At 49.4% G+C, this 27,274-nt stretch overlaps 1 protein-coding gene across 7 annotated transcripts; it reads right to left on the reverse strand.

Moving 5' to 3' along the window:
* Positions 1-19: 19 nt before the first annotated feature.
* ADGRG5 (adhesion G protein-coupled receptor G5) lies at positions 20-27,274 on the reverse strand. 7 transcript variants are annotated; one of them, XR_004002842.1, is made up of 15 exons: positions 27,163-27,274; positions 19,583-19,651; positions 18,785-18,878; positions 17,930-18,050; positions 16,208-16,352; positions 12,280-12,402; positions 11,073-11,189; positions 9,617-9,659; positions 8,061-8,167; positions 6,441-6,562; positions 4,539-4,807; positions 3,669-3,768; positions 2,140-2,423; positions 1,410-1,719; positions 20-497 (listed from the first exon to the last, which is right to left on the reverse strand). XR_004002842.1 is itself a non-coding variant. In XM_030582066.1 (14 exons), the coding sequence occupies exons 3-14, from the start codon at positions 18,873-18,875 to the stop codon at positions 1,634-1,636; spliced, it is 1,605 nt and encodes a 534-aa protein (XP_030437926.1). In that variant the 5' UTR covers positions 18,876-18,878; positions 19,583-19,651; positions 27,163-27,274; the 3' UTR covers positions 20-1,633. The 7 variants fall into 7 exon arrangements, 6 of the variants coding, with proteins under 6 accessions (XP_030437926.1, XP_030437927.1, XP_030437924.1 ...); XM_030582066.1 differs by having other exon boundaries at positions 20-1,719; positions 12,280-12,399; XM_030582067.1 differs by having other exon boundaries at positions 20-1,719; positions 4,539-4,723.

Consider the following 27,274-nt stretch of genomic DNA (forward strand, 5'->3'; position numbering starts at 1 on the left):
GAAGTGGGTTCTCGCCCACGAAAGCTTATGCCCAAATAAATTTGTTAGTCTCTAAGGTGCCACAAGGACTCCTATGATCACAGGACCATATCCCAGCTATGATAATGTGTCTGTGGAGCCTTCCAATGGGCATGAGTAGCAGGGCCTTAGTTAAACACACTTATTCTGTGGTGGACCCTTCAGCAAGAAATTTCGACACAGGCCCAGCTTCAAATACATAACAGACTGGCAGGCTTCAAGAGGAGTCACTAGGGTAATTGTTTGTTTATATTACTCCAGTAGGCTGGCTCCAGTCATTTGCATGTAACAAGGTCCAACACTGGGAATGGGCTTTGGCCAGAGAAGGCATTGGTGGGGGTGGGGTGGATGCCCCATTGTAAAGCAGTTTAATGGAAGCCTTTGGTTAGGTTCAAAAGAGTAATAAACTCCCCACGTGATCATTAAAAAAGCAAAAGCACATTTGTTCCAGGTTTAGTCCATCCAGGCTGTGGACTTGTCTGTGAGAGAGAGAGAGAGAAAACTGAGCTGCAGCATCTACCTTTGCGGCAAGATCTCTTCACTCACCAGTGAGCAGTGGCTGATGTCCCGCATACAGTCTCCAGCATCCAGGAATTCACAGCCCCTTTGCTATTACTTCCTTTCCCTGTGCTCCCTGTTTCACCATGTCTGTTTCTTTATTGCCCTGCTCTGTAATTCCTCCTCTCCAATTTCTAGTTCTTTCCTTTCTGCAGCTTCCTTCCATCTCCTTCCCCTGTTGTTCACCTGTCCTCTTTAAATCAGAGATGGGCTTGAGCAGCAGGGTTCGGATTTGGGTTTCAACCTCCTCAAAAGTCAGGGTACCTCTGATTTGTTCGTAATGAGTTGGTGTTGGAGTGAGCAGGTCGGTGTGGGTACGAACTTGCATACACCATTACCCTCTACTGAATGGAATCTGAACTGCTCCAATGTATGTCATTAGTCCCGTACTGCTAACGGATCCTCTCATTTAGCTTGAATGGTAGGGGCCTGTGCCAGGCAGTTAGCTGAGTACAGAATCTCTCTCCATGGTGACGTGACCGGGACAGGAGAATCATCACATGATTTGAAAAGGAAATGTACCAAACCGGGATGTTTATAGCTTCCTGGAGGGGACAGGCACAGAGGCTCTGATTCTCCTTGCTTTGCCCCTTGTGGTGTGTGTGAAGTAATTGTACGATATTACCTCTGGTGTGAGTGGGTGGGGAGGTCTGGTTTGGTAGCGATGTGCACCTTCTCTGCACTCACAGGTGTAAATAAAGACACAAGGCGCAATGCAGCGGGAATCAATGTCCCAAGCATTGTCTGCCTATAGCCTCCTAGGGAACAGCAATTCCCTGTGTTGTGAGAGTGACTGTTCTGTGACCCCTCAGTCTCACCCAGGTCCTGTTCACCTTCTCGACAACTCTGCATAAGCTGCTTTGAAGGCTCATTGTCGCACTGTTTGCTGCCACGTGTGTGAAGGCACTGAGGAGTGTGTCTCTTTCCTTGCTAAATCCTCCATCGGAAGCGCAGACTTGCCTGGGGCAACTGGGGCAGGCCAGTTCCAGCGAGTGAGTCTGCTCCTGGGGGGGTGAGCTGTGCCCCTTTGGGAGCATAGTCCAGCTGGCTGGCCTGGTTATTTTGTCATCTGAGAACTCCCGGTGGAGGGGCTGGGGTCTGGCTGGCGGCAGATGGCGCAGTACCAGAGGCAGATGAAGAACCCTGCAGGTGGAAAGCACATTGTAAGCCTTCGGTAACTAGGGTTGCTCCATGGTGCCCATGTCAATAAGTGAGTAACATAGCAGCAGGGCCATCTGACCTCACAGCAACCTCTATGTCCTTTCCCCTCCCCACGCCTGGATTCAGAAGTGGGGGCAGCAGCAGCAGAAGCACACTGACCTGGTGGTGGCTGAGAACCATGCTACTTATAACCACAATGACCAGGAACTAGCAGAAAGCTTGAAGGGATTCTGCTGCTCCTAAATCAGTGATAATAGAACCCTGGAGCTAATCCAGCCCTGCCCTCTGAGCCTCCTTCTGCAGAATCTCCCTTGACAGGGCTTTGCTTCAGGTCTTAAACTACTTCTGGTTCCATCCCATTCATCTCACTGCCTGAACACAGGGCCCTGCAGCCTCACTGACCCAGGAGGGAGTTGATGATAGTGAAGAGGATGAGCTGAGGAATCAAGAAGACACCGAAACTGAGGAAGGCCAGTGCCCAGGTCGTTCCTAGCAGGCATGTCAGTCCCAGCACTGTCACCAGATCCTTCTTCACTTGTTCTTTCTGACTGTTCATGTTGGATCTCAATTTCCTCAGCATCCTCATGACGGTGACTAAGATGACCATGTTGAAGAGTACAGTGATTCCAGCGTAGCCCACATTGAGGATGTAATGAACATCCTGGGCCTTGTCTGTGATCCAACACCTGAGGGAGAAGAGGAGGAGACTCTCGTATGCTAATGACGATGATGCCACACTGTGGGGATTGACCCCGTGGCTGGGGAGGGATGTCATGCTTTGGGAATGGCACCATGTCATGAGAATTACACCATTCCAGCAGGGCACCGGGGATCCAAGCCTTGTGGTCAGAGCCCAGGTAGGGTAGCAGACATCCGTGCAAGGCTGCTGGGGAGCCAGCTGCTTTGTGTGCCAGCAAACGGGATTCCCAATGAGGAGGACCGAAGGGACATCTGTCTAGGATGGAGTGGAAAGGCTTTTGGGGCTGCTTAGTGTTGCTGGTGAGTTCAGGCTCTAATTTGCTTTAATAAATCCCTGCACGCCTTGGAAAGGGGGACCACAGCGGTGCATGAGAAGGGTGTCGTGTTGTGGGAAGCCTATCGCACCATAGCTGAGATGGGATTTCAGTGCCAATGGAAAGGGAGTGGAACCATCTGTGGGGAAATAGGACCAGAGTTTTGGGCTGGAACCATGCTTTGGAGACCTGCCCTGTTCTTTGGGAAGGGCAACATACTTGCAAAATTGCACTGCCTCTGGGGAGTCAGAGTATGTCTTGGGCAGAGGACAGCTCCATACTCCAAGTAGAGGACAGCACCATCCACCAGAAATGGTCTAGTGATGTGTGAATGGCACTGTAGTTTTCAAAGCATCCCACAATCCTGGGACAGGCTGAAAGAGGACAATGCTGGCTAAATGGCGCAATTGTTCTAAACCAGCATCATGCAGCCGGGAAAGTCGCCATGTTTTGGAGAGTTGGACTTAGGCTATGTACACATGACAGCGTATGTTGGTATAAGTTATGTTACTGAGGGGTGTGACTAAGCCATCCCCGAGTGATGTAAGTTATAATGACCTAAACACTGGAGTGGACAGTGCTATGTTGGCAGGAGAGCTTCTGCACCTCCGTAAGCTCTATAGCATAGCCAGAGCCTTAATCTTCATTGCCCACGAATCTGATCAGAGCACTTCATGGATGGCACATTGCTTGGAGGTAGGATACAAGGCTTAGGAGAATAGAACCACATTTTTTATCCTGCATTCTGCAGAAGATAGGACCGTGTGGAAAAGAAACAGGAAGGACCGGGGAGCACAGAAGCTTTTAATGATTAGGAGACCTACCGTACCACTGGGAAGCCAGCCTCAACCCCTGCTTATCCCCATTATGGTAGAACATGATTGTGTGTAGACCATCAAACCCATGTCTAACACTTACATAGTTGTATTGTTGTAGCCCGTGTCAGTTTCAATTATGTGCAGCCCGTATGCCTCTTCCTTGAAGATGAGAATGCTAACCACAGTTAAGGCTGGCAATCCTGCGGGGGCGAGAGATACACACTGACTATGATGGGAATACATAAGAAGGACCCAAGTAATTGGAGGGTAGGAAACTGGGTAGCATACAAAGGAGCTGGCCCTTGGACATAGGTAGGAAGAGAAGTATACTGGAGGAAGGAAGAATCCAGTAAGGCAGATGGGACAAGTGGTGATGGAATATGGGGCCATTTTCGAGAGCAGAAACACAAAAGCAGGTAGTGGCTGTGTGAGCAGGATGCAGTTCTGTCCCTCAAAAAAGTTTCTGCTGTCCCAGCACACTCCAGGTAAACCAGGTTGTCTAATATTAGTTGGTAGGGCACTATAGATTTCCTCCCCCACATCACTGTCACACATGGAAAACGTAGACATGAGAGATGGGCCCCATCAAAACCCCTGAGCATTTGAGGAGGGATTGGAAACCAAATCTGGATAAAAACTCTGCAACCAGCCCCTACTTCTTTACTATGCAACAAGCTCATGCATTGCAAACAGACAATTACTATATAATTCTAGAGCTGTTGTCCTCTGGCTCTGAGAATGCAGCTAAAAGAGCACTTTGATCAGCAGTGGCCAGCCTCCCTCCCACAGGCCAATGCCTGGCTCTGACCACCCCCTAGATCTTGAGTGACTGAAATGTGGATACATCTCTCACTAGAATCTGGTGACACTACAGAGAGTGCAGCGGTAGGGCTGTCGTATTGGCAGGAGGGACGAAGCTCCTCGTGGGTTGTGAGGGAGGCATCTTTCTGGGTAGAGAACCTGCACTTACCCCAGCCAACGGCACACAGCTTGAGGACGTATCTCCTGATGTACACGTTGTAGACTTTGATCAAGAGCAGGTAGAGGTGGAAGCCCTCGATGGCCATCCAGGTCAAGCAACAGAGCAGGGAGTATTGGAGGAAGGCAGCAGAGCCTCTGCAGAGCCATGTGGAGTGAACGGATGCCAGGGGCCCACTGAGCTGGAAGAAGACATTCAGCAAGAAGAGGGCACCCAGCAGGTTCATGTGGATTCTGTTTGTATAATCTCTGTTCTTTTTCCTAAAATGAACACCGCGAATAGAACTCAGTTCCTTCTGACTGCCCTCGAAATGGGGACAGGAGGGTGTGCAAAGCATGCAGCGCAATCCACTCCTGCCCGCCCATGCCCCCCAGCCCCTCCACCTGGGACATCCCCTCCAGTCAGCGTGTGCTGCAGGAGAACACCAGAGCTGTCTCATCTCGATAGGGCCCACATTGGGGAGTGTGTGGAAATGTCCTGTCATTTCCTTGGGGGCTGAGTCCATAAGACCATGTGGCGATACACAGGCAGTGCACACTGAGTGAGGCCAGGTCTGTATTAGAACCACTGGTGACTCCAGCAGTTCTGTTAGGGGTGTGACTTTTATTCTCTTTCTTTACAGGCCGAAGCCCTAGCGTAGATGCTGTTCAAAGTGCGTCGGACAGCAGGTATAAGCGATACCAGTTGCAGTACAGGACCGGATTAAGGTAGGGGCTTTAGGGACTGCAGCCCGGAGCCCTGGCTCAAGGGGGCTCCCGGAAAAATGAATCACAGGCAGCAATCTCCAGGGAGTTCAGGCGGCCTGCCCTGGCCCCAAGCCGCTCCCAGAAGCGGCTGGCTGCTGGCACGTCTCTGCGGCCCGGTAGGGCGGGAGGTGGCTCTGCACACTGCCCCTGCTCCCAGCACCATCCCCATAGTTCCCTGTGGCCGGGGCCCAGGTAGGTAGCCTGCCTGAGCCCTGTTGCACTGCCAGCTGGGAGCCACCTGTGGTAAGCACCTCCTGGCTGGAGCCTACACCTTGCACCCCCTCCTGCATCCCAACACTCTGCTCCAGCCCGGAGCCCCCTCCTGCACCAAACTCCCTCCCAGACCCTGCACCCCTTCCTCCACCCCAACCCCTTGCCCCAGGTCAGAATCCCCCTCCAGCACCCCAACCCCCTGCCCCAGCCCCCTCCTGCACCAAACTCCCTCCCAGACCCCGCATCCCCTCCTCCACTCCAACCCCCTGCCCCAGGTCAGAATCCCTCTCCAGCCTCCTGCTGCACCAAGCTCCCTCCCAGGAAAAAGACTTGTATACAGAGGCCCCACAAAATCTAGTAGCCTCAGTCCCACAGGAGAATTAATCTGGCCCTGGCCGAGCCTGCCCTAGGAAGGTTGGTGCGCATAATTGTGCCAGCAAACCCTTTCTAGTGTAGGCAAGGCCTGAGTGAGCTGGGAGCTAAAAAGCCAGAAAACCACAAGATCTGTCTGTGTCCCGCAGCCTCAGTGAAGAATTCATGACAGCCAAGCCCTGGGCCAGATCCTCTGCTGCTGTGGGCCAGCATTGTTCCATAGATTTCAATGGAACTTGGCTGCTTGACACCTGCTGCTGCTCTGGCCCCTGTCTCATCTCTGCTGCGAGGGATGTGGCCAGGGATAACTGGATCCCTCCTGGGAGCAGATGGGAGAACGGTGCAGAAATTCAAGCGGGAACTTGACGACTTGTGGGGTGGGAATGGCAAGTGTAACTCTCCAAAAAGGGCCAAACTTATCCCGGGTGTAACCCCAGGGGCCTCAGGAGGACATCCCCATCGAGGATGAATTTGGTTTAGCATCTCTCTTGAGGAAGCCCCTGTTGGTTCAGCTCAGCCAGGCACCCCGGGCGGGAGCCGCTCTGCACAGCAACGGGGTTACCTGGAGGCGAGGTAGTGGAGGACGGTGAGAAGCGAGGTAGCAGCCGAGACACTGCAGCCCACCATGGAGATGTAGGTGAGAGGAGCCAGGATGGCCTCGTTTATGGGCGCTGAGGAGATTTTCTGCATGAGATGAGGAGGGGAAGAGGTGAGGAATGAATGCAGCCCTTTGCACTGGTACTCGGCCTTCACGGCTGCTCTGGCCTTTCATTCTCCCCTCAACCCCCTCCAGCTTCTTCAGGCCTGGAGCCTATTCCACCCCCTGAGCTTGGCATCCATCCCTGAGGCTGCTGGATGTCACTGGCCTCTGTCCTATCTCCTTCCTCCTTCCAGAGCTCAGAGGGGAATGGGGGAACTGCCTCAGAGCTCAGCCCCCTGTTCTGACCCCGTGAGACAGGTTGGTCAGCAGGTCCAAGAGGAGGGGTGAGAAGATGGGGGGGCAGGGCAGAGTGGGTCCTAGTGTAACCCTTGTGGGGGTGCACGCGTGTGCAGCCATCCCCCCAATGCAACTGGGGTGCTGGAGTGAGGCGGCCCCAGAGGATGGTGCTGCGCGTCTCTCAGCCCCTGCAGGGCGGGTGTGAAAGAGGGAAGGGAAATGGAAGCAGGCCTCGTGGTGGAGCTCAGCTGCGGGGAAAGGAGCTGCTCAGAGCCCTGAGAGCGGCTGGCGGGGAATGAGTCAGGGAGAAGGCAAACAGCAAACAGCCCTGGGAGAGGGATGAGTGCTTTAGAGCAGTGGGTTTCAATGGAAGCCACTGGGTTGTGGCGGCTCTGGTCAGCACCGCTAACTGGGCCATTAGAAGTCCCATCGGCGGTGCTGCCCGGCTGAGGCAGGCTAATCCCTACCTGTTCTGACACTGCGCTGCACACCGGAAGCAGCCAGCAGCAGGTCCAGCTCATTGGCAGGGGGGGCTCTGGGGTGCCACGCTCTCCCCCTGCTCTGAGCACCGGCCTCGCACTCCCATTGGCTGGGAACCAAGCTGGGGGGAAGTGCCTGCAGGCAAGAGCCACATGTAGCCGTTTGCGCGCCTCTGCCTAGGAGCCGGACCTGCTTCCAGGGCACAGCGTGGTCCACAGTGCCAGGAAACCTGCCTTAGCACCCCCTCTGCACTGCTGACCAGGAGCTGGCCGAGGCAAGCCCCAACCCTGTACCCTAATCCCCTGCCTCAGCCCTGAGCCCCCCAAAACTCAGAGCCCCTTCCTGCACCCCAAACCCTTCATCCCCGGCCCCAGCCCAGAGCCTGCACTCCCAGCCCAGAGCACAGTCCTGACCCCCTCCAACACCCCAACCTCCTGCTCCAGCCCAGACCCCCTCCCATACCCTGAACCCCTCGTTCCCAGCCCCGTCCCGCAGCTCTCAGCCCTGCGCCCCAACCCTCTTCCCCAGTCCTGATCCCCTCCCACACCCCAAGCCCCTCATCCCCAGCTCCATTGGGTCACAGGCATCAACAATTTTCTTCAACTGGGTTGCCAGGAAAAAAGTTTGAAAACCATTGCACTAGAGCACCTGAGAGACAGGGACTGAGAGGGCGCAAAGACTGTAGCTGGTGGCTGGAGGATGGGGAGAAAGCCTCATACACCCTCAAACAGAGCAAGAGCAATGGGGGAGAAACAGCCTTCCTACCAGCAGCACAGCAAAGTAGGTAAGGTGTTTACACTGGCACAGCACTACGTCTTTCCAGTGGATGGTCTCACAGCCAGCGCTGCTCCAGTTCCCCAGGCTGCCGTTTTCTGCAAGAGGGAGAAACGGCCTTAAGGAAAGCAGCCCACAGCCACAGATCAGTGAGGCTGAGCCTCAGGAAAGCCCATAGGCAACATTTTCCAAAGCACCAACTCACTTAGGAGCCCAAAGCCCATTGATTTTCAGTGGGGCTTCGGCACTTTTGAAAATGTTACCCTTTGTCTTCAACAGCAAAAACAATCAGAGTGTGGGGCAAGGTGTGATCTCATGTTGCTACTGCAGCAGGGAGTGTTGACGTTAGACGTAGGCCGGCATTGGGACTGGTTTTGGGCTAGTTGTGGTTCAAGGCTACACAGCACTAGGACTCACGTGGATTGGTGCCCAACCCTGGAGAGCTGTTCTCATGCATATAGTGGAGGGAAGGAATAAAGCTAGCAGGACAAAATGTCTCCCACGCTGCTCCCAAATCCTGCACCAGAGGGACAGCTTGCGTCCCCTCCCCCCCTCTCCCTGCACCCTCCCCTGCAATCCCCTAAGATCCAGCCCTGGGCACCTTCAGGCCCTCTAAGAGCAGGAAGCCTCCAGTTCTCAGGGCCAAGGACCTTGGAGCAGTTTTTGTGCTGCCTTCTGCAGCGTGGAGGGGCAGGTCACTTGCCAGGTTTATCTGGGTGCATCTCACTTAATTCCCAGCCATTACAGGGGCCCCGGGCACTGGGGGAACCTTGAGTCCCTGTTCTCTGCCTATGGCACACAATTGTTCAGTTTCTGAGGGCTGTAACGTTCCGCTCTGTGGGTGGTGGTTTGGTGCTTGGTTGTGTTTTTAGTGGCCGATGATCCATGAGGCCAGTCTAGAGGATTTGGGGGTCCTTTGTGGCCTTAAATTCCATGGCCTTGGGTCTCTATATGACTCCTTCCTTGGAAGCAGGGCATAAAAATGGGAGTTGCTTTTACAAGCCTGTGGTAAGTGCCTGTGCCCTGCTTGGCTGTTTGCAGGTGGCTCTGGCTGACCTAGGCCTGCTTTCCACCCAATTCATGCATGACAATGGCACTCACTCAGGAAACCCCTGAGGGGTGTGGGGTTTAGTCCTCCAAAAGGTGCCAGTGTGGGTCTCCATATAGCCCTACGCTCAGCAAGGCTCTGTGCACAGCGGGGGGTTCTCTGTAAGCAGCCCGGAGTGGAGGAGGGTTTGGCAGCTTTTAGCTGCTCTGGGATGGCAGGAGGATGTTTGTCGCTGGGAGCCAAGGGAGGTCGGGGTTCCCAGGTTCTCCTGGCAAGTTGGCTGGGGTGAGTATAGTCTGGCAGCAGACAGGGATGGTCATAGCATGAAACCCCAGAGTCTGTCTGGTAAATTGCAGCTGCATGATTGGTCCTTAGGTCCCCCTGGTGTCTAAGGCAATGTGCTCTCCGTTGAACAACTCCCACCATCTCTGTTTTGCCTCTTTCTCATTCCTTGCATGCATGCACGGGTTCCGCGTGATGCCGTGAGTGTCATAATTACCTGTTCCTTCCACCCAAAAGACGCAGCTCGCATTTGAGTTATCCTAGTTGAGGGACAGGGGGAGAAAACATGAGGCATATGGTGAGATGTCTGTGTTCCCTTAGTTCCAAGCAATGTACATAACCTGGGCTCATTAGAGAAAAGTTTTGTGACTGGTCCCTCCTGCCTATGCAGCATTGTTCCCTACAGCAAATTTCCCAGCACTTTTTCCTGCCCACTATTAACATGAAGCCCCATCACAGGAATCCACTGCATCACTTGGGAGACTATTCCGCAGTGTAGTGAGGAAATATTTGATAGTTAATCAGTTTTATCCTGTTACTCTGAGTTCGTAATAATAACCCCTTGGAGTAAAAATACCCCTTTGGAGTACCCTACGCTCTTTTCTTTCTCCCTGCTTACACCTAGATTTTCAGCTGGTGTAAATTAGCGTAGCTTCCCTGAAGCAGATTTACACCAGGTGAGGATCTGGCCCTACATACTTATCAAGCAGCTGTCTTAGAGCTCTGTCATTTGGCCATTCTGCTTTGCAATCTTTTCCTCTAAATCCCTGTAATCAGTTCACTGCTGCTCTCCGACGTGTCTCCAATATACCCAAGAGCACAAAGGTCAAATGCTTCCTCCTACGTCTGCACAGTTTGGTTACATTGCATGGTGCCCACTTGGGGGGCACGTCTCTCCCAGCTAAAAATTCCCACCTGCCCCCCAGTCCGGACAAAGACAACTTGCATGTGGGGTGACCCCCAGAGTCTCAGCAACATTTCACAGAGAAGAGTTGGCAGGGGTCAGTGGGGCTGCACTGGGTTTGTGGTTAAAAACCGACCAACCACCACACACCTTATAAGTTGCAATGATCCAGGACCTCCCGCCTCTCTCCCGTAGCTCCAGGTGAGGTCAGAGGAGGAGAGAAGCATTTCAAAAGCCCCACTCCATCCCTGCAGCAGCTACTCTGTTTTCTGCTACAGCTTCTGCCTCAACTAGAACTCCTCCCAGGGAACACACATGGGCATGCCCGCTGCATCCCCTTCGAGGAAGTGGCATGCTCCCTCCTCCATGCCAGGCTAGTTCTACTGGATGGTACAGAGCAGGGGAGATCTTGCTCTTAGCCTGCCATTCCCTGCCAGGCCCCTAGCACCTGAGCACACTGCTAGCAGAGAGCAAGAATCGCATTCCCCTTTGGGATCCCAGGCAGTTAATGGTGCCAGGGCTCAGGGAGGGGGAGGTCCTTATGCGCTCACTCCCACCTCTTTGCACACCGAGGCAGAGAGATACTGGCCCAAATCCACCCTTCAAGCAGCAGGTTGAATTCCCACTGGGTTTCAAGAGCCCTGGCTGTTCCTGAGACTTCAGCTACACTGACCTCCCCTCTCTGGTGCCCTGGAGAGCTATTTGCCTTCCCTTGCCCAGAGTGATAGCTGCTGTTAAATGCCTTTGTGGGCCATGATCACCAGCTCACCAGTGTTTGGTTATGCCAGAACCGGATCTCCACAGGCTCAGTGAGGTTGGTGACGCGGGTGTTTGCAAGGGTGGCCCCTAAGATGTCATTGTTCAGTAGGGAGCTATTCTTCCCATCCTGCAAAGCCAGAGCAGAAGAAACAATGCACAGACCCATAAAGACTATTACCAGGAGTGGGCAGGTCACTGGGATAGGGAGCCTTTCATCTGCAGATGACCAACGCTGCTCCTATCCATGGGCAATCTGATGGTCTATGTGCAATGAGTTTGTTGATCTCAATCCAGTTCCTTGCAGGCAGGTGCTCACATTGCAAGCCTCCCACACCACAATGCTTAACCATTTCATCAGGGAGGCCATGGACAGAATGGTCAGAGAGGCCAAACTACCCTTCCGCTCCAAGAGGTGTCCCTTCACAACACATCTTACTGAGATTGCACAGAGAAGATTGCATTGCTGCTTCCCATGTTATACCTAAGAGTCCTCTACACTACATGTGTGGGTACCTGCATGTAGTATGTTGTTAATGAAAGGATCCAGCTAGACAGACAGATGGGCTAGAGACACTGTCCTGCTCAACTCATTGAAACGCCAGTGGAAGCTATTTTCTTAGCATTGATCATAGGGGGCTGCAGCAGCCAATTAATGAGCAAGGCCAGACAAGTCTTGCTGTTGCTTGACCATGGGCTAACCACATCTTTACAGCTTCCTGGGGCTTTAATCACCAGAAGAGAAGTGTTCCCCTGAGACAATTCCTACATATCTGGGGCCCTTGCCCTCTCTAAATTCCCCTGCGCTTCCAATTGGATATAGATTATTAGTGTTGGAAGGGACCTCAGGAGATCATCTAGTCCAACCCCCTGCTCAAAGCAGGGCCAATCCCTAAATGGCCCCCTTAGGGATTGAACTCACAACCCTGGGTTTAGCAGGCCAATGCTCAAACCACTGAGCTATCCCTCCCCCCACATATGGCATTCCTCTCGACTTCTGTGCCATAAATAAGCAAACCATAGTGCAGGGCTGCTGCGTGCTGTTAAGCAGCTGCCCTGCTTCATCTGCATCTCGGTGTTGGGGAAGGGCCCTGTGCATATGGTCTGGTGCATTAGTCTAGACAGCTCTTCAAAAGAAAGGGGGCTGCGTATGTGCAAAGTAATGTCTTTTCTCTGTTTCCCCAACCCACCCGCACTGGTAAAACTTCAGAGTGTCTAACCTGGAACAGGTCAGGGGTGTTGAGATAAATGCAGACAAGTTTCATTTCTGCCACTCCACTCCGGCTTTTCTTCATCAGTTCAGCTGGGAAATGCATGGAGTGTTGGGTTCTGGACTTGGACTGCTGAGGTTGAAGCAGAAACATTCCCAAGTGCAAACTGACAAATGTCAGGTTATGATTTAAAGACAAGAAGCAAGTGCTGAAAGAGCGATTGCAGGGGGCTGCAGTGCAACTCAATAACTGTAGCATCTTTCAAATACCCTGTGTGCCAGCATGCTGGAAAGAGCGAAGCACAGTGTCAGCGTGAGATAAATGATAGCAGAGGGAGGGAGAAGAGAAATGAGGCAAGGATGAAAAGAGCAGTGCTTGGGTCGGATGTGCTTGTAGCTGGAGGGAGAGAAACTTATTCATGTACTTGAACCCATCTGGGCCAACGGTGTGGTTTGAACCCAGGACCTTCTGCACTATAAGCATGAATTGCTAAAGAACTAAGTGAAGCCCTGTAGCTGATTCCTAAACCTTTTTCATGGACCAGCTACTGGAGGGCAACAAACACCTCCATTCTCCATGATGTCTCCTCATCTATGTCTGTACGCTCCCCAGCACAATGGGGGCCTGATCCTAACTGGTGCTTTGGATGCTACAGTAATATAGATGACTGACGATCACAGCAGGAGCTGCGGGGGAGAAGGTGGTGCAGTTGCATGGAGGTATAGCGAGGAGACCAGTATCAGATGAGCAGAAGAGTGGGAAATGAAGAGAGGTGAGGTTTGTGAGGCAGGGCTCCGGCAAGTCAGATATGAGAATACCCTGGTGATGGGTGTGGTATAAATGATTAGTAGAAGCTTTTTCTCAGAGTTTTGGGTGAAATAGTGTCTGGGAATCTCTGTCATGCCACCTGGGTCAAAAAGAGGAAAGGTTGAGAAGCTGGAGCAAGAGGATTTGGAAGCCCTGAATGTCCTATTGCTCCATGATAAGTTTAGGATTTTGTATGGTGGCAACAAATAGTGTGACTGAGATTGTGACTGAGGCTCATCATTTTCTAGGTCACCTTATGGTAGAAGTGACAGGGCAGATGGAAGCTACAGGCTCCCTCCTTCAGACCTTCATTTACAGAAACATTTGAATGGTTGTCTTGGGTCCGTGACTTACCATTTGCTTTAGAGGTCAGGCCCAGTTTGCAAAGTTTAGAGCCACACCCTGCAGGGGTGCTGTTGGATCAAAGGGTTTGGTTCGGGCCAGTCCCTAAATTAGGCTTTACCAAGGTCTTCAAAAGTGACTAGTGATTCTGAATGCATCAATCTTTAGGAGCCGAGCTGGAGACCTTAAAGGGAACTGACTTTCAGAAAATATGGAGCTCGTCCCTCTGGAAATCAATCCCTTTAAGGTGTCTCAAACTGTGCCCCTGCCATTGAAGTGCCCCAAATCACCCTTTATTTTCTTAATAGTAGAATGGTGGTAAAATAAAATTAGTTCCTTTTGCACCTTTGCATGATGCTTTCCAGATGCTGGATTTTGATTCTTGTGGGCTGCACACTCCTACCCCTAAATGCCCTAAGGTATTACCTCGTGCACCCTTGTCTGTAACCTGATAGTCAGATCCTGCATTTCAAAGCCACACTCACATGCCCTTTTAAATCTCTGAGAACACTCCCTAGGTGCAGAGTTCAGTAACCAGTTTGCTCCCAGAAATGGCTGCAGCAGAGATACACGCATTGAGCTCTCTCCTGTCCATCTGCTATAACGTATATGGCCTCCATTCCTTTGGCATCTGAGCATCGCACACAACACCTGGGCAGTAGGGAAGCGCTTTTATCCCCAGTTCACAGATGGGGAGCTGAGGTACCGACAGACTGTGACTTGCCCAAGGTGGCACAAGGAGTCTTGAACCCAGGAAGCCTAAATCAGTGCCCTAACCATTGGTATATCCTTCTCTAAAATCTTGGGCCCAGCTCCACCAAGATATTTAGGCGTTTAAGATCCATGGATTTCAATAGGTGCACACATACCTTGATGAAGCTGAACCCTGCAGACTTTGGTCTTATTTTCCCTTAGTTAATGTGAGACAGATCATTTTAGACTGAAAATCTGTATTTTACTTTGTGTAGTAAATAGCACATTTGCGTGTGGGCTTTGAACACACAATATACGTGTGGACACAATGGGTTCCAGGGGCAGTCGGGATTAGAGATGGGCGGAGGTGTGGCCATGTGTGTTTGTGAAAACTCTGGAATTGTGAGTGCATGTTCCCACTCTAGGTGCAATCAGCAATGACTCTGAGTCTGTTACAGCCCCCTTGGGAGTGTGGCTCATGCTTTTAGCTCTGGAGGGTCCCCAGTTCAATCCCCTGTAACACTTTCTCGTGATAATAATGTAAGTGCTCACTTTCACTGCAGAAAGGTTACTCTAAAAAGAGAAGGAAATTCAACCCAAAGTATTATTAGAGCAGAGATACAGGAAACCCGCGGTCTGATCTATTCAGGGACTAACACTGAGGAAATCCCCCAGACGCTTTAGAGGCCATGTAGATGATTTTCTGTTCCCACTGCTGCACTATTACATGGCTTTCAGTCAAAGAAGATAAAGCTGAAATCTCTCCCTTGTCCCCTCTGCCTTCTGGCAGAAGTTCTTCCCTGGATGGAGGCGTCAGCCTATCACATTCCCGGCACAAAGCACTCTGGGCGGACGTGGAGACTGAGACCCCAGCTGGCCGCTGGAGACTGTTCTCAGGCGTCTGAAGCTTTGGGTTGTGGGAAGGGTGAGTGCATGCTCTCACCTCCAACTGACTCTGCTGGCTGGCTGGGGAAGACACCTCCAGGCTGCTGAGAAAAAAGCCCAGGGCCAAGGGCTGACATGTACAGGGCACAAACATGAGAAAGAGGGGCAGTTGCTCCCCCAACATAGGTTTCCTCCTCCTCCTCAACTTTTCATAGGTTTCTGTGCTCTGCTTCCGCCCACCTGCAGACATTGAAGGAAATAATATGACCACAAAGACTGGTCTATATACTGACACAGCTTTGTCCTCCCCACCAGAATTTTTCTAAAATGATTCCCCTGACCAGAGTGTGCTGAGAGGCCCAGAGTTTTTCACAAGCGGCTTGTGATTCTTGACATGTGTCCAAACAGCCTGGTTTCCAGAGGTGAGGGGCTCAGCACCTTCTGCAATTCGGGACCCTTCAAGGAGACTTAGGTTGGGCTCCCCAAATGTAAATACTCAATCTTGGCCAGGATCCCAACTCTGCCTCTAATTACCATAGTCTTGCTGTGGGAGGGGCTAACGTAGAAAAGAAAACCTATCCAAGCCAACAGTGCTGCAGGTGGCTGGAGACAGCAGGGAAAGGATGCGACTCCTTCTTGGTTTAGAAAAGGAGGGTGAGATAAGGTTTAAGGACCCTGCTGAGCCATCTTCTGTGGGGCAGGGCAGATTTCAGCATCCCACCTCACCTTGTCTATCCATCCAGCCTACCTATGTTGTGTTTATATCTGCTGGCTCAGACATACTGGAGTCAGACCTCGGCAGTCAATGAAGCCCCATTTAGTCCTTGGGCCTGGAGTTTGGGCACACCTCAAGTGTTCACACTACTTCAGCCAGGATGCAAATAGGGTTTCTTGTGGTCAGTGGGCAGCAGCTCTGCCAGCTGAGCAAGGAGGGAACCAAGCCAGAAGGAACTAAACTAATCTGATCTCCTCTGGAAATTGCTCCTTTGTAGATCTACTTTAGGCACTCAGCCAAAAAAGAGAAAGAGGCAGGTGTAATGAAGTAGGGGAGACAGAGAAAGGAGGTAATGGAAATAGAGATCAGACTCCTATGGAAACGAAAGCTCATGCTATCTCTCCATGCACCAGAACACTGTCAGTATGAGAGGCCCTACGCTGGGAAGAGTGATTAGAAAGCAAAGCCCACCATTAGAGCAAGGGGGATACTGACCGGTATTGACTTGCTGCTGAGATTCAGCCATCGGAAATTCATTGGCTTAATCTTGAATACGAAAGTCTGAATGTTGGGGCATATGACAGTGAAGTTGTCCTCTTGGAAACTGACTTTCAACAGCATCTGTTCTAACTGTTTTAATCTAGAATGGAGAAACAAGAATCGGCACTCAGAGGGGCGGAGAAGGCCAGAGAGGCCAGTGCTGGAGCAGACAATATGAGGAGGGAGAAAAGAACAAGGGACTGAATGAAGATAAGAGGCAGAGACACTGAAGATGTGTATTTAAGATCATCTCCAGAAGGTATCGTCACACGTTAGAGGTTGCTTCAGACTAGGGGCACTAAAATTGGAGACAGATTCAAACATCAGACCTTGTCACCGTCAGCTTAAAACATTCCTCACACAAATGACAGAACGGGTTTTCTTTGGGCTTGCCTCATTTGGGAGACTGTGCCAAGCCTGTCCATGAGGCTTCCTGTCTGTAGGGGCTGGTGTGGCTGATCCGAGTCTGTATTATATTGGGTGCCTGACTTTAGAATTATACTTAGAAATAACTAGTTCTGGTCGAAAAACAGATGAGCCATCCCACAGAAAATTCCAATGGTTAGAAATTTTGGTTTCTTCCCAAATCTGGATGCAAAGTTGATATGGGCAGTGCTGACCAGGACTGGGACAGAGGGCCTGGCTTTTCTTCATCAATCCCTCCTCACTTGCTCCCCTTCAGCTGAGATGCCCTGAAGGAGAGCAAGGGTGTCTCAGCTTCGCTTGGCTGCTGTCTGCCTGATACCACACAGCTACCCTGGTGAGTGAACCTCAGCCCTTTCCACCTCCTCCCCTTCACCTCTCCGCCCCCTACACTAACCCTGACTCTCCCCTTCCCCTGTGCTAGCCCTAAAAACCTTCAGCAAATCCTGTCTCTCCCCCTCTCTCTGGTCTGGGGCAGGGGGCTGACTCTGGGCTGTCTGCGTTGAGTCTATGGACTGTAGAGCAGTCTGGGAGAAGCTGCTTACACAGGGGCTTAATTCCTTCTCTGAGCTTAGCCATTCCTCTGACACAATTAACCTCTGAGTGCTTGGAACAGCCCTACAATGCCACTGGGACCTTCTGGGCACGGAAACCTGGCAAGAGGGAAAGGGGCTTGTAGCCTGGGCCCAGTGTGAATCCGAAGAGCTAGGCTGCTGCTATTAGTCCTGCAGCCTGAGCCTCGCGAGCCCATATCAAGCGATCCTGGCACTGAGACTCGGTGCCTTGGGTTTTTCTTTGCAGTGTAGACACAGTCTTACTTTTCCCGTCTGTAAAATGGGGATGATGATACTGAGCCACTTTCCTGAGGCGTTATGAGGTGGGAGCAATGTTTGTAACCTGCTTTAGACGTGGAGGGAGGCTGTGGATGCAGCTAGAAATAAATTGTTCTCCCCTTTCAAACATTTCAGGAAAAGAGAAAAATCTTCATTTGTGGCAAACTTTCTGTGAAAAAGAATTTTTTTTGGCTTTTTATTGTTTTATCTCTATGTCTTTAGTTTTTTGACCCCTCCCACTCCCAATTTTTGACAAAAACAGGTTTTTTCACTCAGATTTCCATTTGATCAAAATGCCGTCTTCTACTTCAAAATGCCTCTCTGTAAATTTCCCTGGCAGCCCTAGCTGCAGGAGATGGACTCGGAGAGCTGGCCCCAGAGTGTAATCTGGCAAAGCCCCCTGTGTGTGCTCCCCACTCACCTGTCCAACTTCCCACTCTGTACATAGCCTCCTTTTTCCATGCGGTCGTCCATGTCAGCCACCATGTTCACCTCCTCCTTCATTCCCTTTTGTGTGGGTATATGACAGCGTTCCTTGGCCTCTATGGGGTTTGGAAGGGAAACGAGCCGTGTCGGGATGAGTGGAGTGGCAGCACCGTGTGAGGAAAGTTTGACCCCTGTGCCGTCCCGTGACATGCCACCACCTGACAGATCTTGGGGGTTAGAGTAAAGGTATGCAGGAGAGTATGAGGAAAGCAGAGGGAGAGCTCCCCCCCTTTCCGTGGCTTAGACAATCAGCACCCCCTCCCCATCCTGGGCTAGAGCCGTGAGGGCTCCATCTCGCCATTGCAATCTTCTCACAGCTGCACCTCGTGAATAATTTGTACCTGGAACAAGTGGCCTGCCACCAGGGAAGGGAGGAGAGTAGCAAAGACCTTTGGGGAGATGAAAGAGGGGTTTGAGCTGAGCCCTGCACGCTGCTGCTTTCACGGAGACTGATTCTCACCACAGCTCTCCATGTGCCCCTGGATCCACAGAAACCTTCTGCTGCTGCAGTTGCATGTGTGTGTTTGTGTGTGTGTGTGTGTGTGTGTGTTTTGTGTAACCCGTTTTTTTGCTGGGAAAGGCCACTTTGTCAAAAACAAAACTTTTGTCAGGAAGGTGTCAGTGACTGCAATCACTCAGCGACTCCCGTGAGAACAGATGTGGGGGGTCCTGACCGGGATGCCAGACTTGTCCCCAGGTTGGTATAATCACTGTCGGCAGATGTCAGGGTGGCCTGCTAAGCGAAACGATAGCAGAGATGTCAGAACTCTGAAAAAAGAACTATCCGTACCTGCCTGTTGGAGCAGAAGAGCAGCAAGATACAAGAAGAGGCAGGTCCACAAGGGTGAGTCCCTCCGCGTGGTGCTCCAAATGTTGCTCATCTCCTGCAAGAGACATATAGGCTCTGCTTTCTGGATTCAATTACCACTGTTGTTAAAGTGCTGACAGCATGCACAGACAGTGCTATACAAGCCAGTAGGAGATGTAATCTCTGCTCTGTGCATCTTACAATCTAAACAGATGATCTAAAACCCAAGGGGGGCCTATCGCAGGGCATTTTTAAACTCTCTGATATCGTCCTCACTGTAGCCAGCGTGGTGGTTTATCAGACGACAGTAAACAGAGGATTTGGATTCTGATGATAACCTTAGTGGTGGTAACCACATTCAGGAAGCCCTGAACTGTGTGTCTGTCACACCCTGTCTCTCCCTAACTCTTGCTGCTTAGTTCCAAAGACAACTCAAGGACTGGATCTCCTTCCATAACAGGGAGCTGCTCCATTTAGGATTAGACTAGAGGAAAGAGGGAATGTTTCTGACAACAGCCAGAGCCCTTTATTATGAGTGCACTCCAGTGTATATTAGTGTTATTCCTGATATACAGCAAGACAAGAGCAGATTCAATGAGCTGCAGCCGCAGGAAGCCCAGAGTTAATGTTTTTGTGACCGGGGTGCCAGTGGGGGCCAGCTGTGGTCACCCAATCAGGGTGAACTGCACAATATGGGACAGACAATCCCCAAAAAGCTGGTGGATATTCCAATACTTAGATTTACCAAGCCAGCATAAAACAGTTTCTTTATTATCTCACCGGTTACTCAGATGTCCAAACACCACAGTTCCCTTAAAGCGATCCAGCCTCAGGCCTCCATCCAGGTACCTAAGTCAAATATGGTGATTTCTGTAAATCGTATTTCATCATATAAAAGAAAAGGTTCTACCAATCCCAAAGGATCGGACACACCACCTCCCAGGCTATTGAATGTGTCAGACCTTACCCAAATACATGCTACAGCCAATTCTTATTAACTAAACTAAAATTTATTAAAAAAAAAGAGAGAGAATAAGGTTTAAAGATCAATATACATACAGTAGGGCTGTCAATTAATCGCAGTTAACTCATGCAATTAACTGACAAAAATTAATCACGATTAAAAAAATTAATCGCAATTAATTGCAGTTTTAACCATACTGTTAAACAATAGAATACCAATTGAAATTTATTAAATATTTTGGATGTTTTTCTACATTCTCACATACATTGTATTCTGTGTTGTAATTGAAATCAAATTGTATATTATTTTTAATACAAATATTTGCACTGTAAAAATGATAAACAAAAAAATAGTATTTTTCAATTCACCTCATACAAGTACTGTAGTGCAATCTCTTTGTTGTGAAAGTGAAATTTAGTAATGTAGACTTTTTTTGTTACATAACTGCTCTCAAAAACAAAACAATGCAAAACTTCAGAGCTTACAAGCCCACTCAGTCCTACTTCTTGTTCAGCCAATTGCTAAGACAAAACACGTTTGTTTACATTTACAGGAGATAATGCTGCCCTCTTCTTATTTACAATGTCACCTGAAAGTGAGAACAGGCATTTGCATGGCACTTTTGTAGCCAGCATTGCAATGCATTTACGTGCCAGATATGCTATACATTTGTATACCTCTTCCTGCTTCTGCCACCATTCCACTGGACATGCTTCCATGCTGATGATGCTTGTTAAAAAAATAATGTTTAATTAAATTTATGATTGAACTCCTTGGGAGAGAATTATATGTCCGTGTGACAGGGTTGAGACTCACCACCGTGACGCCTCCCACCGGTTGTTCTGGGAATTAGCTCAGTCCATGGGGAGTACCCTCTGCTGGTGATGTCCTGTACATCCTCTGCTCCTCAGTTGTGGTCTGGACCCACGTTGCTCCCTGCTCGGCGGTGTCCTCTTCAGGACACTGCACTCTGGCAGCACACCCTAGTCAATCCTCACCCCCTTCTGGGGAGCGTTGTTCAGCAACCCTGGCACTGGCCTCAGTGGCCAACTGCAACCTCTAAAATCTAGCCCCTTGTCTCAAGGGCTGGTTGCAGTTTGTCTCAGCCTCCCTACTGCATGGCCAGGTGCAGTACAAGGGAGAAGGGTGGGGGCCCAGGCCCACCCACTACTCTGGATCCTGACCCAGGGACCCTCTAGTGGCAGCTTCCCTGCCCTCCTTCTCTCCCCTTGTCCACCTGTCCCTGGGCCACTTCCCCTCTGGCCCCTTGCACCCTCTAGGCCCTTTCTCTCAGGGCCTGCAGTCTGGCAGGTATTGGGCCGGATCCCTACTGTGCTCCCCCTGAGCCTGCCCAGCGCTGCTCTGTCCGAGGTGCTGGTCTCCTGCTCTGAAGACAGACCTTCCCGCATGAAGGTCTGGGACAGACTGACTGCCAGTGCTTCTATATCGTGATGCCAACTTTTCCCAACTTAGCGCTAAAAATTTCCCAAATCTGATGAAAAATTCCCAATAAAGTTTTTTATTTCAAAATTTCAAGGGAACGTAATATGTGTGTTTTTAATAACTATATAATATATATTATATCCAAATTATTCTTATTTGTTCGAGATATTTCACATTTATTAAAATTTTTATACATATAGACATGTTTTTCAATTTTAAATTTGTTACTTATACAGTAAATAAAATATTTAACACGAGGAGTAGGATTGAAATTATAGAAAACAATGTATTTTACACAAATTTCACTAAAGTATTACAATACAAAAGTATTAATACAAAAGTTTTAATAAGTACAGCATGTGCCCTGCAATGTACTGTGTACTGTACATCAAAGTTACTTTGAAAAAATAAAAAGTAAACATATGATTATAAAATAAGATAAAAAAGCAAACAGAAAGAACAAACATTATATATTATTACCTAATACAGTAGGCAAAGATATTTAATATTTGCCTGGAGGACGGTGCTGTTACAAACTTATGAACAGCTGAACGCTCTGGTCCACATTCTCTGTGCAACTGCAAGCACGAAAGACAAAATTGTAGAGCTTTAATGACAGATCAAGAAACTAATCATAATCAGTAAGTATTGCAATATATTTAATTCTTGGAAGAAACCTTACCTAGAAGATAAATTTGATAACCATCTCCTCATTACCCGCCAGCCAGCTGTTCCTGAGGTTGGTTTGTTGTGAGTGAATGTGCACACTTGTCACTTCACTTGTGTCATCATGATATAGTACGTTGAAGCACCACCAATAGGAGAGCAGCACAGCCCGATTATGAAAATCACGTGACAAATGTTCACCAATGGAAGAATGCATTTTGAGGGAAATTTGAAAGAAGTGCAAATATTTTACTTTTTATGAAAACTTCCCAGGATTTTTCAGATTTGGAAAGTTTTTTACTTTTTATGAAATTTTCTCAGGATTATTTAGGTTTTGAATGAAAATTCCCAATTTCCCAAGTTGAAATATTTTACTCAAAAATTCCCAGATTTTGGGAAATTTCCCAGGATATAGAAGCACTGCTGACTGCTCTCTCCATGAGCACCCTTCTTATAGGTCTGAGCCTGGCCCTGATTGGCTGTCTCCAATCTGGGCCCTGATTGGCTCTCAATAAGCCCTCTTCCTATTGGCTGTTCATCTGCGCAGGCCCACTGGTCTGCTGCAGCCCCATGTAGCATGGGGATGGGGCAGCCACCACACCACAGTCCTGTTCTCTGTTTTACCTACATTTCGCCATATATTTCATGTTCATAGATTATAGAAAATCAGGGTTGGAAGGGCCCTCAGGAGGTCATCTAGTCCAATCCCCTGCTCAAAGCAGGACCAATCCCCAACTATTACTCCCTGTTACTCACACCTTCTTGTTATAGGAGTCTCAGATGATGACCCAGCGCATGTTCATTTTAAGGACATTTTCACTGCAGATTTCACAAAACACAAAGAGGGTACCAGTGTGAGATTTCTAAAGCTACAGCACTCAGCCCAAGGTTAAGAATCTGAAGGACCTTCCAAAATCTGAGAGGGACGAGGTGTGGAGCATACTTTCAGAAGTCTTAAAAGAGCAACACTCTGATGTGGAAACTAAAGACCTGAACCACCAAAACAGAAAATCAACCTTCTACTTGTGGCATTTGACTCAGATAATGAAAATGAGCATGCGTTGATCCACACTGCTTTGGATGGTTATTGAGCCGAACCCATCATCAGCATGGATGCATGTCCACTGGAAGGGTGGTTGAAGCGTGAAGGGACATATGAATCTTTAGCTCGTAAATATCTTGTGACACCGGCTACAACAGTGCCATCAGAACATCTGTTCTCACTTTCAGGTAACATTGTAAACAAGAGGCAGGCAGCATTATCTCCTGCAAATGTAAACAAACTTGTTTGTCTGAGCGATTGGCTGAACAAGAAGTAGGACTGAGTGGACTTGCAGGCTCTAAAATTTTACATGGTTTTATTTTTTGATTCAGGTTTTTTTGTACATAATGCTACATTCATAAGTTCAACTTTCATGATAAAGAGATTGCATTACAGTATTTGTATTAGGTGAATTGAAAAATACTATTTCTTTTTTTTTACAGTATAAATACTTGTAATAAAAAATAAATATAAAGTGAACACTGTACACTTTGTATTCTGTGTTGTAATTGAAATCAATATATTTGAAAATGTAGAAAACATCCAAAATATTTAAATAAATGATATTCTATTAATGTTTAACAGTCTGATTAATCACGATTAATTTTTTTAATTGCTTGACAGCCCTAACATTCAGATACAAATTCAGTCCACTTAGGCGCAGATTCATAGCAGAGACGGTGAGCTTTGTAGTTGCAAAGAATTATTTTAGAAATAATTCATAGGTTATAGTCCAATGTCCAAAACTCATATTCAGGGCATACCAGCGTAACTGGGAGCAGTGCAAGTATCCCCACTTGCCTCCCACTGCAGCTTAAAGCTGCCGGGATCCTCTCTCAACAGCCCAGAGATGATAGTTTAGTCACCATGGCCCTTTAGTCTTCATTAGTGAGAGTCCTAAGAAGGATGCCACAGGCCTAGCAATTAGGAGAACAGCTGTAATGATATGGATATGTGTTCACTAAGAACTGGACTGAGACCAGCCCTTCATTTCCCAGAGGCACCAGCTGATAGTGGTTTGCAGCCTGGAGCAGATTAGAATGGGCAACCTAGGGGTGAAAGGCTGCATTGTCCCCGTACCTTTCCTCTGAGCCAGCCAGTCCACAAATCCATTTGTCATTGGACAGCTCATCTGTGTTATGTTAATGTACAAGCTAAGGGGAAAATAAATTAATTTTTGCCACTTTGAGTGGCATCTTCAGGGCACAGGTAGACTAGTCCCAAAAGCACTGTCAAAAATATTAAACTAATACAAAACAGCAATATATCCATGTAGTGCAATTAACAGTCATTCCAATGTAACAGAAAAGTGGACACAGACACCCACTTATAACCTCTTTTGGCAGGAGAGCACAACTTTGATCCAGGCACTTTAATTAACTTTTGCCTTTACCTTATTAGGCCATGGAAAGGAAATAGACAGGAGCATATTGGTATGCAGCAATATTTAGAAATACAACTGGCTAGTAAGCACATCTGAAAATAGGTAAGAATCAAATAGAGAAAAGTGGTACTTTGCTATGCTAGTCTGAGCACTATTTCTGTGTGATAAAGTGACGTTGTCGGTTGTTTTGAGCTTCAGTGCAGTGGTTTTGGATTTAAAATCGGTGGAGTCGTTTTATTTCGGTCAATAATAGTAAGTGTCCACTTACAGTTTTTCATTTTCATAGTGAGTTTCAGAATCTAATTCTGTCACTAGTGGAAATCAGAAGTAACCCCACTGAAGCTGGTGGATTTACATCAAGTCGAGTGAGAGGAGAATTGGGCCCATTGGGTACAGCAGCAGAAAGTCCACCAAGGGCATGAACGCAATGGCACAAGTTGCTGTCAGTTCCATTTCCATCCTGGAGCTCTGGAACAACCTGGCCTGGACCGGAAAGGGAGATGTGCTGATTCCACACATCTTCCCGACAGCCTGTGCTGGTGGGGCAGCTATAGAGCCTAGGCAGAGATTAAAGCTACCCAACCCCAACAAGTAGGCTTGGAAGGATTCGATTTTTGTTGGTAAATGTAATTTTCACTGTACACACATGAACCAATGGAAAAGATCTTTCCATCGATGGAGTGGAGGAGGGGTTTTGCGTGGGGCAGACGCTCTTCACTGTGGCAATCTGGCCTACAGCTGAGTGGGAGCAGAGCTGGGCATGGAGCGCTGCTCAGCGGGTGCTCTCATGTGACAGTTGCTATCTTAGCTGATGCACTGGGGCTGGAACCAGGGACCTCCAAAGCTCAAAGCAAGAGCTGCTACTGCTTCAACTCAAGAGCCAAGGCTCCTCTAGGGGTACGTCCAGACTACCTGCCCTATCGGCGGGTAGCCATCGATTTTTCAGGGATTGATATATCGCGTCTCATCTAGATGTGATATGTCGATCCCCGAACACGCTCCCGTCGACTCCAGAACGCCACCGGAGCGAGCGGCGGTAGCGGAGTCGACACGGGGAGCCGCGGACGTCGATGCCGCGCCGTGAGGACCCGAGGTAACTCGAACTAAGATACTTCGACTTCAGCTACGCTATTCATGTAGCTGAAGTTGCGTATCTTAGATCGATACCCCCACCCAGTGTAGACCAGCCTTAACTGGGACAACTCACATGCTCTGTGGCCTAGCATGCTCTCCAGCACAGAGCTTGCCCCAGGAGCTGGCCAGTGCTCCCAGGGAACCGGGGCTGAGGCTTTCCCAGCAGAGCATGAACTCTGCCTCTCCTACAGCCAGACACAAAGGGGCCGTCCAGTCTGCAGCTGGGAGTGTAACTTCTGGCTCGGGTAGATGTACTGTATGCCCACCAGATCTGAGTTCCTGTGCTAGAAATAGGAGTGTAGCTGCTGCTACATAAGTGACTAGTCCCCTGAATACACACCGAGGGGCTTGGGTGGGATCGTACTGAGACAGACAGCCTGTGCCGCCATGGCTGCTGCACTGCTGTTGTCTTGTCTACTATGATAGTGCCATCAGAGGTAGCGGGTGTATATCTCAATGCGCTGGAAATTACATCTCCAACTCCAAGGTAGCCAGACCCACCCACGTACCCTCCTCTTATCATCTCACTTCAGCAAGGAGAGAAAGATGCAGCTTGCTAAAGAAAGAAACAGATCAGTGCTTCACAGGGCCACCCAGAGGATTCAGAGGGCCTGAGGAAAGCAATTTGGGGGGCCCCTTCCATAAAAAATGTTGCAATACTATAGAATACTATATTTCTTGTGGGGGCTCCTGTGAGGCCTGGGGTGAATTGCCCCACTTGCCCCCCGCTCTGGGCAGCCCTGGTGCTTCGCACCTTCTTCTTCTCCTAGGTTTACATGTTACAGCAGAACACAGTTCCAGCATCCACTACCCAATAGCCATAAAAAAGGGAAAGTGATTGAAGCCCCCTGAAGCATGTTTGTGACCCTCCTCCCGCTGGGGTTCATATGTTGCACCTCCCTTCTTCCCCCAGTGAAACAGCTTAAAGGGAGGGAAAAACTGGGAAAAGATTAAGAAACCCCTTTGCACCCCAGCAGACACGGGGCGAGACAATAAGAAGAAAGAACTGAAAGCTCCCCTGGGAGAGGCAAACAGCTGGATCCACTATGGGCAGTTAGAAATAACCTGTTGAGCACTTAGAGTCTGTCTACGCTGCAATTAGAACCCACGGCTGGCTCCTGCCAGCTGACTCAGGCTCGCAGGACTCAGACCAACGGGCTGTTTCATTGCGGTGTAGACATTTGGGCTCAGGCTGGGGCCCAGGCTCTAGGACCCTACAAGGTGGGATGGTCCCAGAGCTCGGGGTGCAGCCAGAGCCCAAATGTCTACACCCCTGTTAAATAGTCCCTTAGCCCAAGCCCCACGAGGCTGAGTCAGCTGGCATGGACCAGCTGCCTAGACATACCCTTAGACAGCCCAGCAATAGATGGGACTGGAATCCCTAAGACGGAGAGTTAATGTGAGAGCCCAATCATCTCTCTGTAGTGCTCATTCCTACTTTAGTCACCGCACACCCCAACTCAGATCAGTTCTAGGGTGTGACACTTTTTTCTGTTTCCTTTAATAGACTGGGCATTTCACAGGCTGCATCCAAGAGGCTGACAACCCTATTTGCCTCCTCTGGCTCCAGGAGAGCCTTTGAGGGGACCACCAATCACAATATAAGTGGGCCTGATCTCCTCTCACACCACTTTTACACAGTGTCACTGCACTGGAGCAACTCCTGATTTACTCTGCTGCATGCAAGATCAGAACTGGGCCAACACCGTTCAAACCAAAGGACTTACTTGAAGCCTCCTGCAGGATGGTGACTTCCTCAAGCAGGTTCGTTTCTCCCTTTGCCCTTAGTGCATATGGTCTCCTGTCCCTCGCTCTGTGCCTAGATCGCTGCCCAAGGCA

This window comes from Gopherus evgoodei, chromosome 12, assembly GCF_007399415.2.
Source record: "Gopherus evgoodei ecotype Sinaloan lineage chromosome 12, rGopEvg1_v1.p, whole genome shotgun sequence".
Classification (NCBI taxonomy): Eukaryota; Metazoa; Chordata; order Testudines; family Testudinidae; genus Gopherus; species Gopherus evgoodei.

What these genes read in the sequence shown, in the direction of transcription:
- ADGRG5 (XM_030582065.1), bottom strand. Translation starts at nt 18,875, where the DNA reads ATGAGCAACATTTGGAGCACCACGCGGAGGGACTCACCCTTGTGGACC. An exon ending in TCAGCAGCAAGTCAATACCG is followed by an intron (nt 12,403 to 16,207) that starts GTCAGTATCCCC and finishes CTTCAACCTCAG; the next exon opens with CAGTCCAAGTCCAGAACCCA. An exon ending in GCTGTGTGCCGTTGGCTGGG is followed by an intron (nt 3,769 to 4,538) that starts GTAAGTGCAGGT and finishes TCGCCCCCGCAG; the next exon opens with GATTGCCAGCCTTAACTGTG.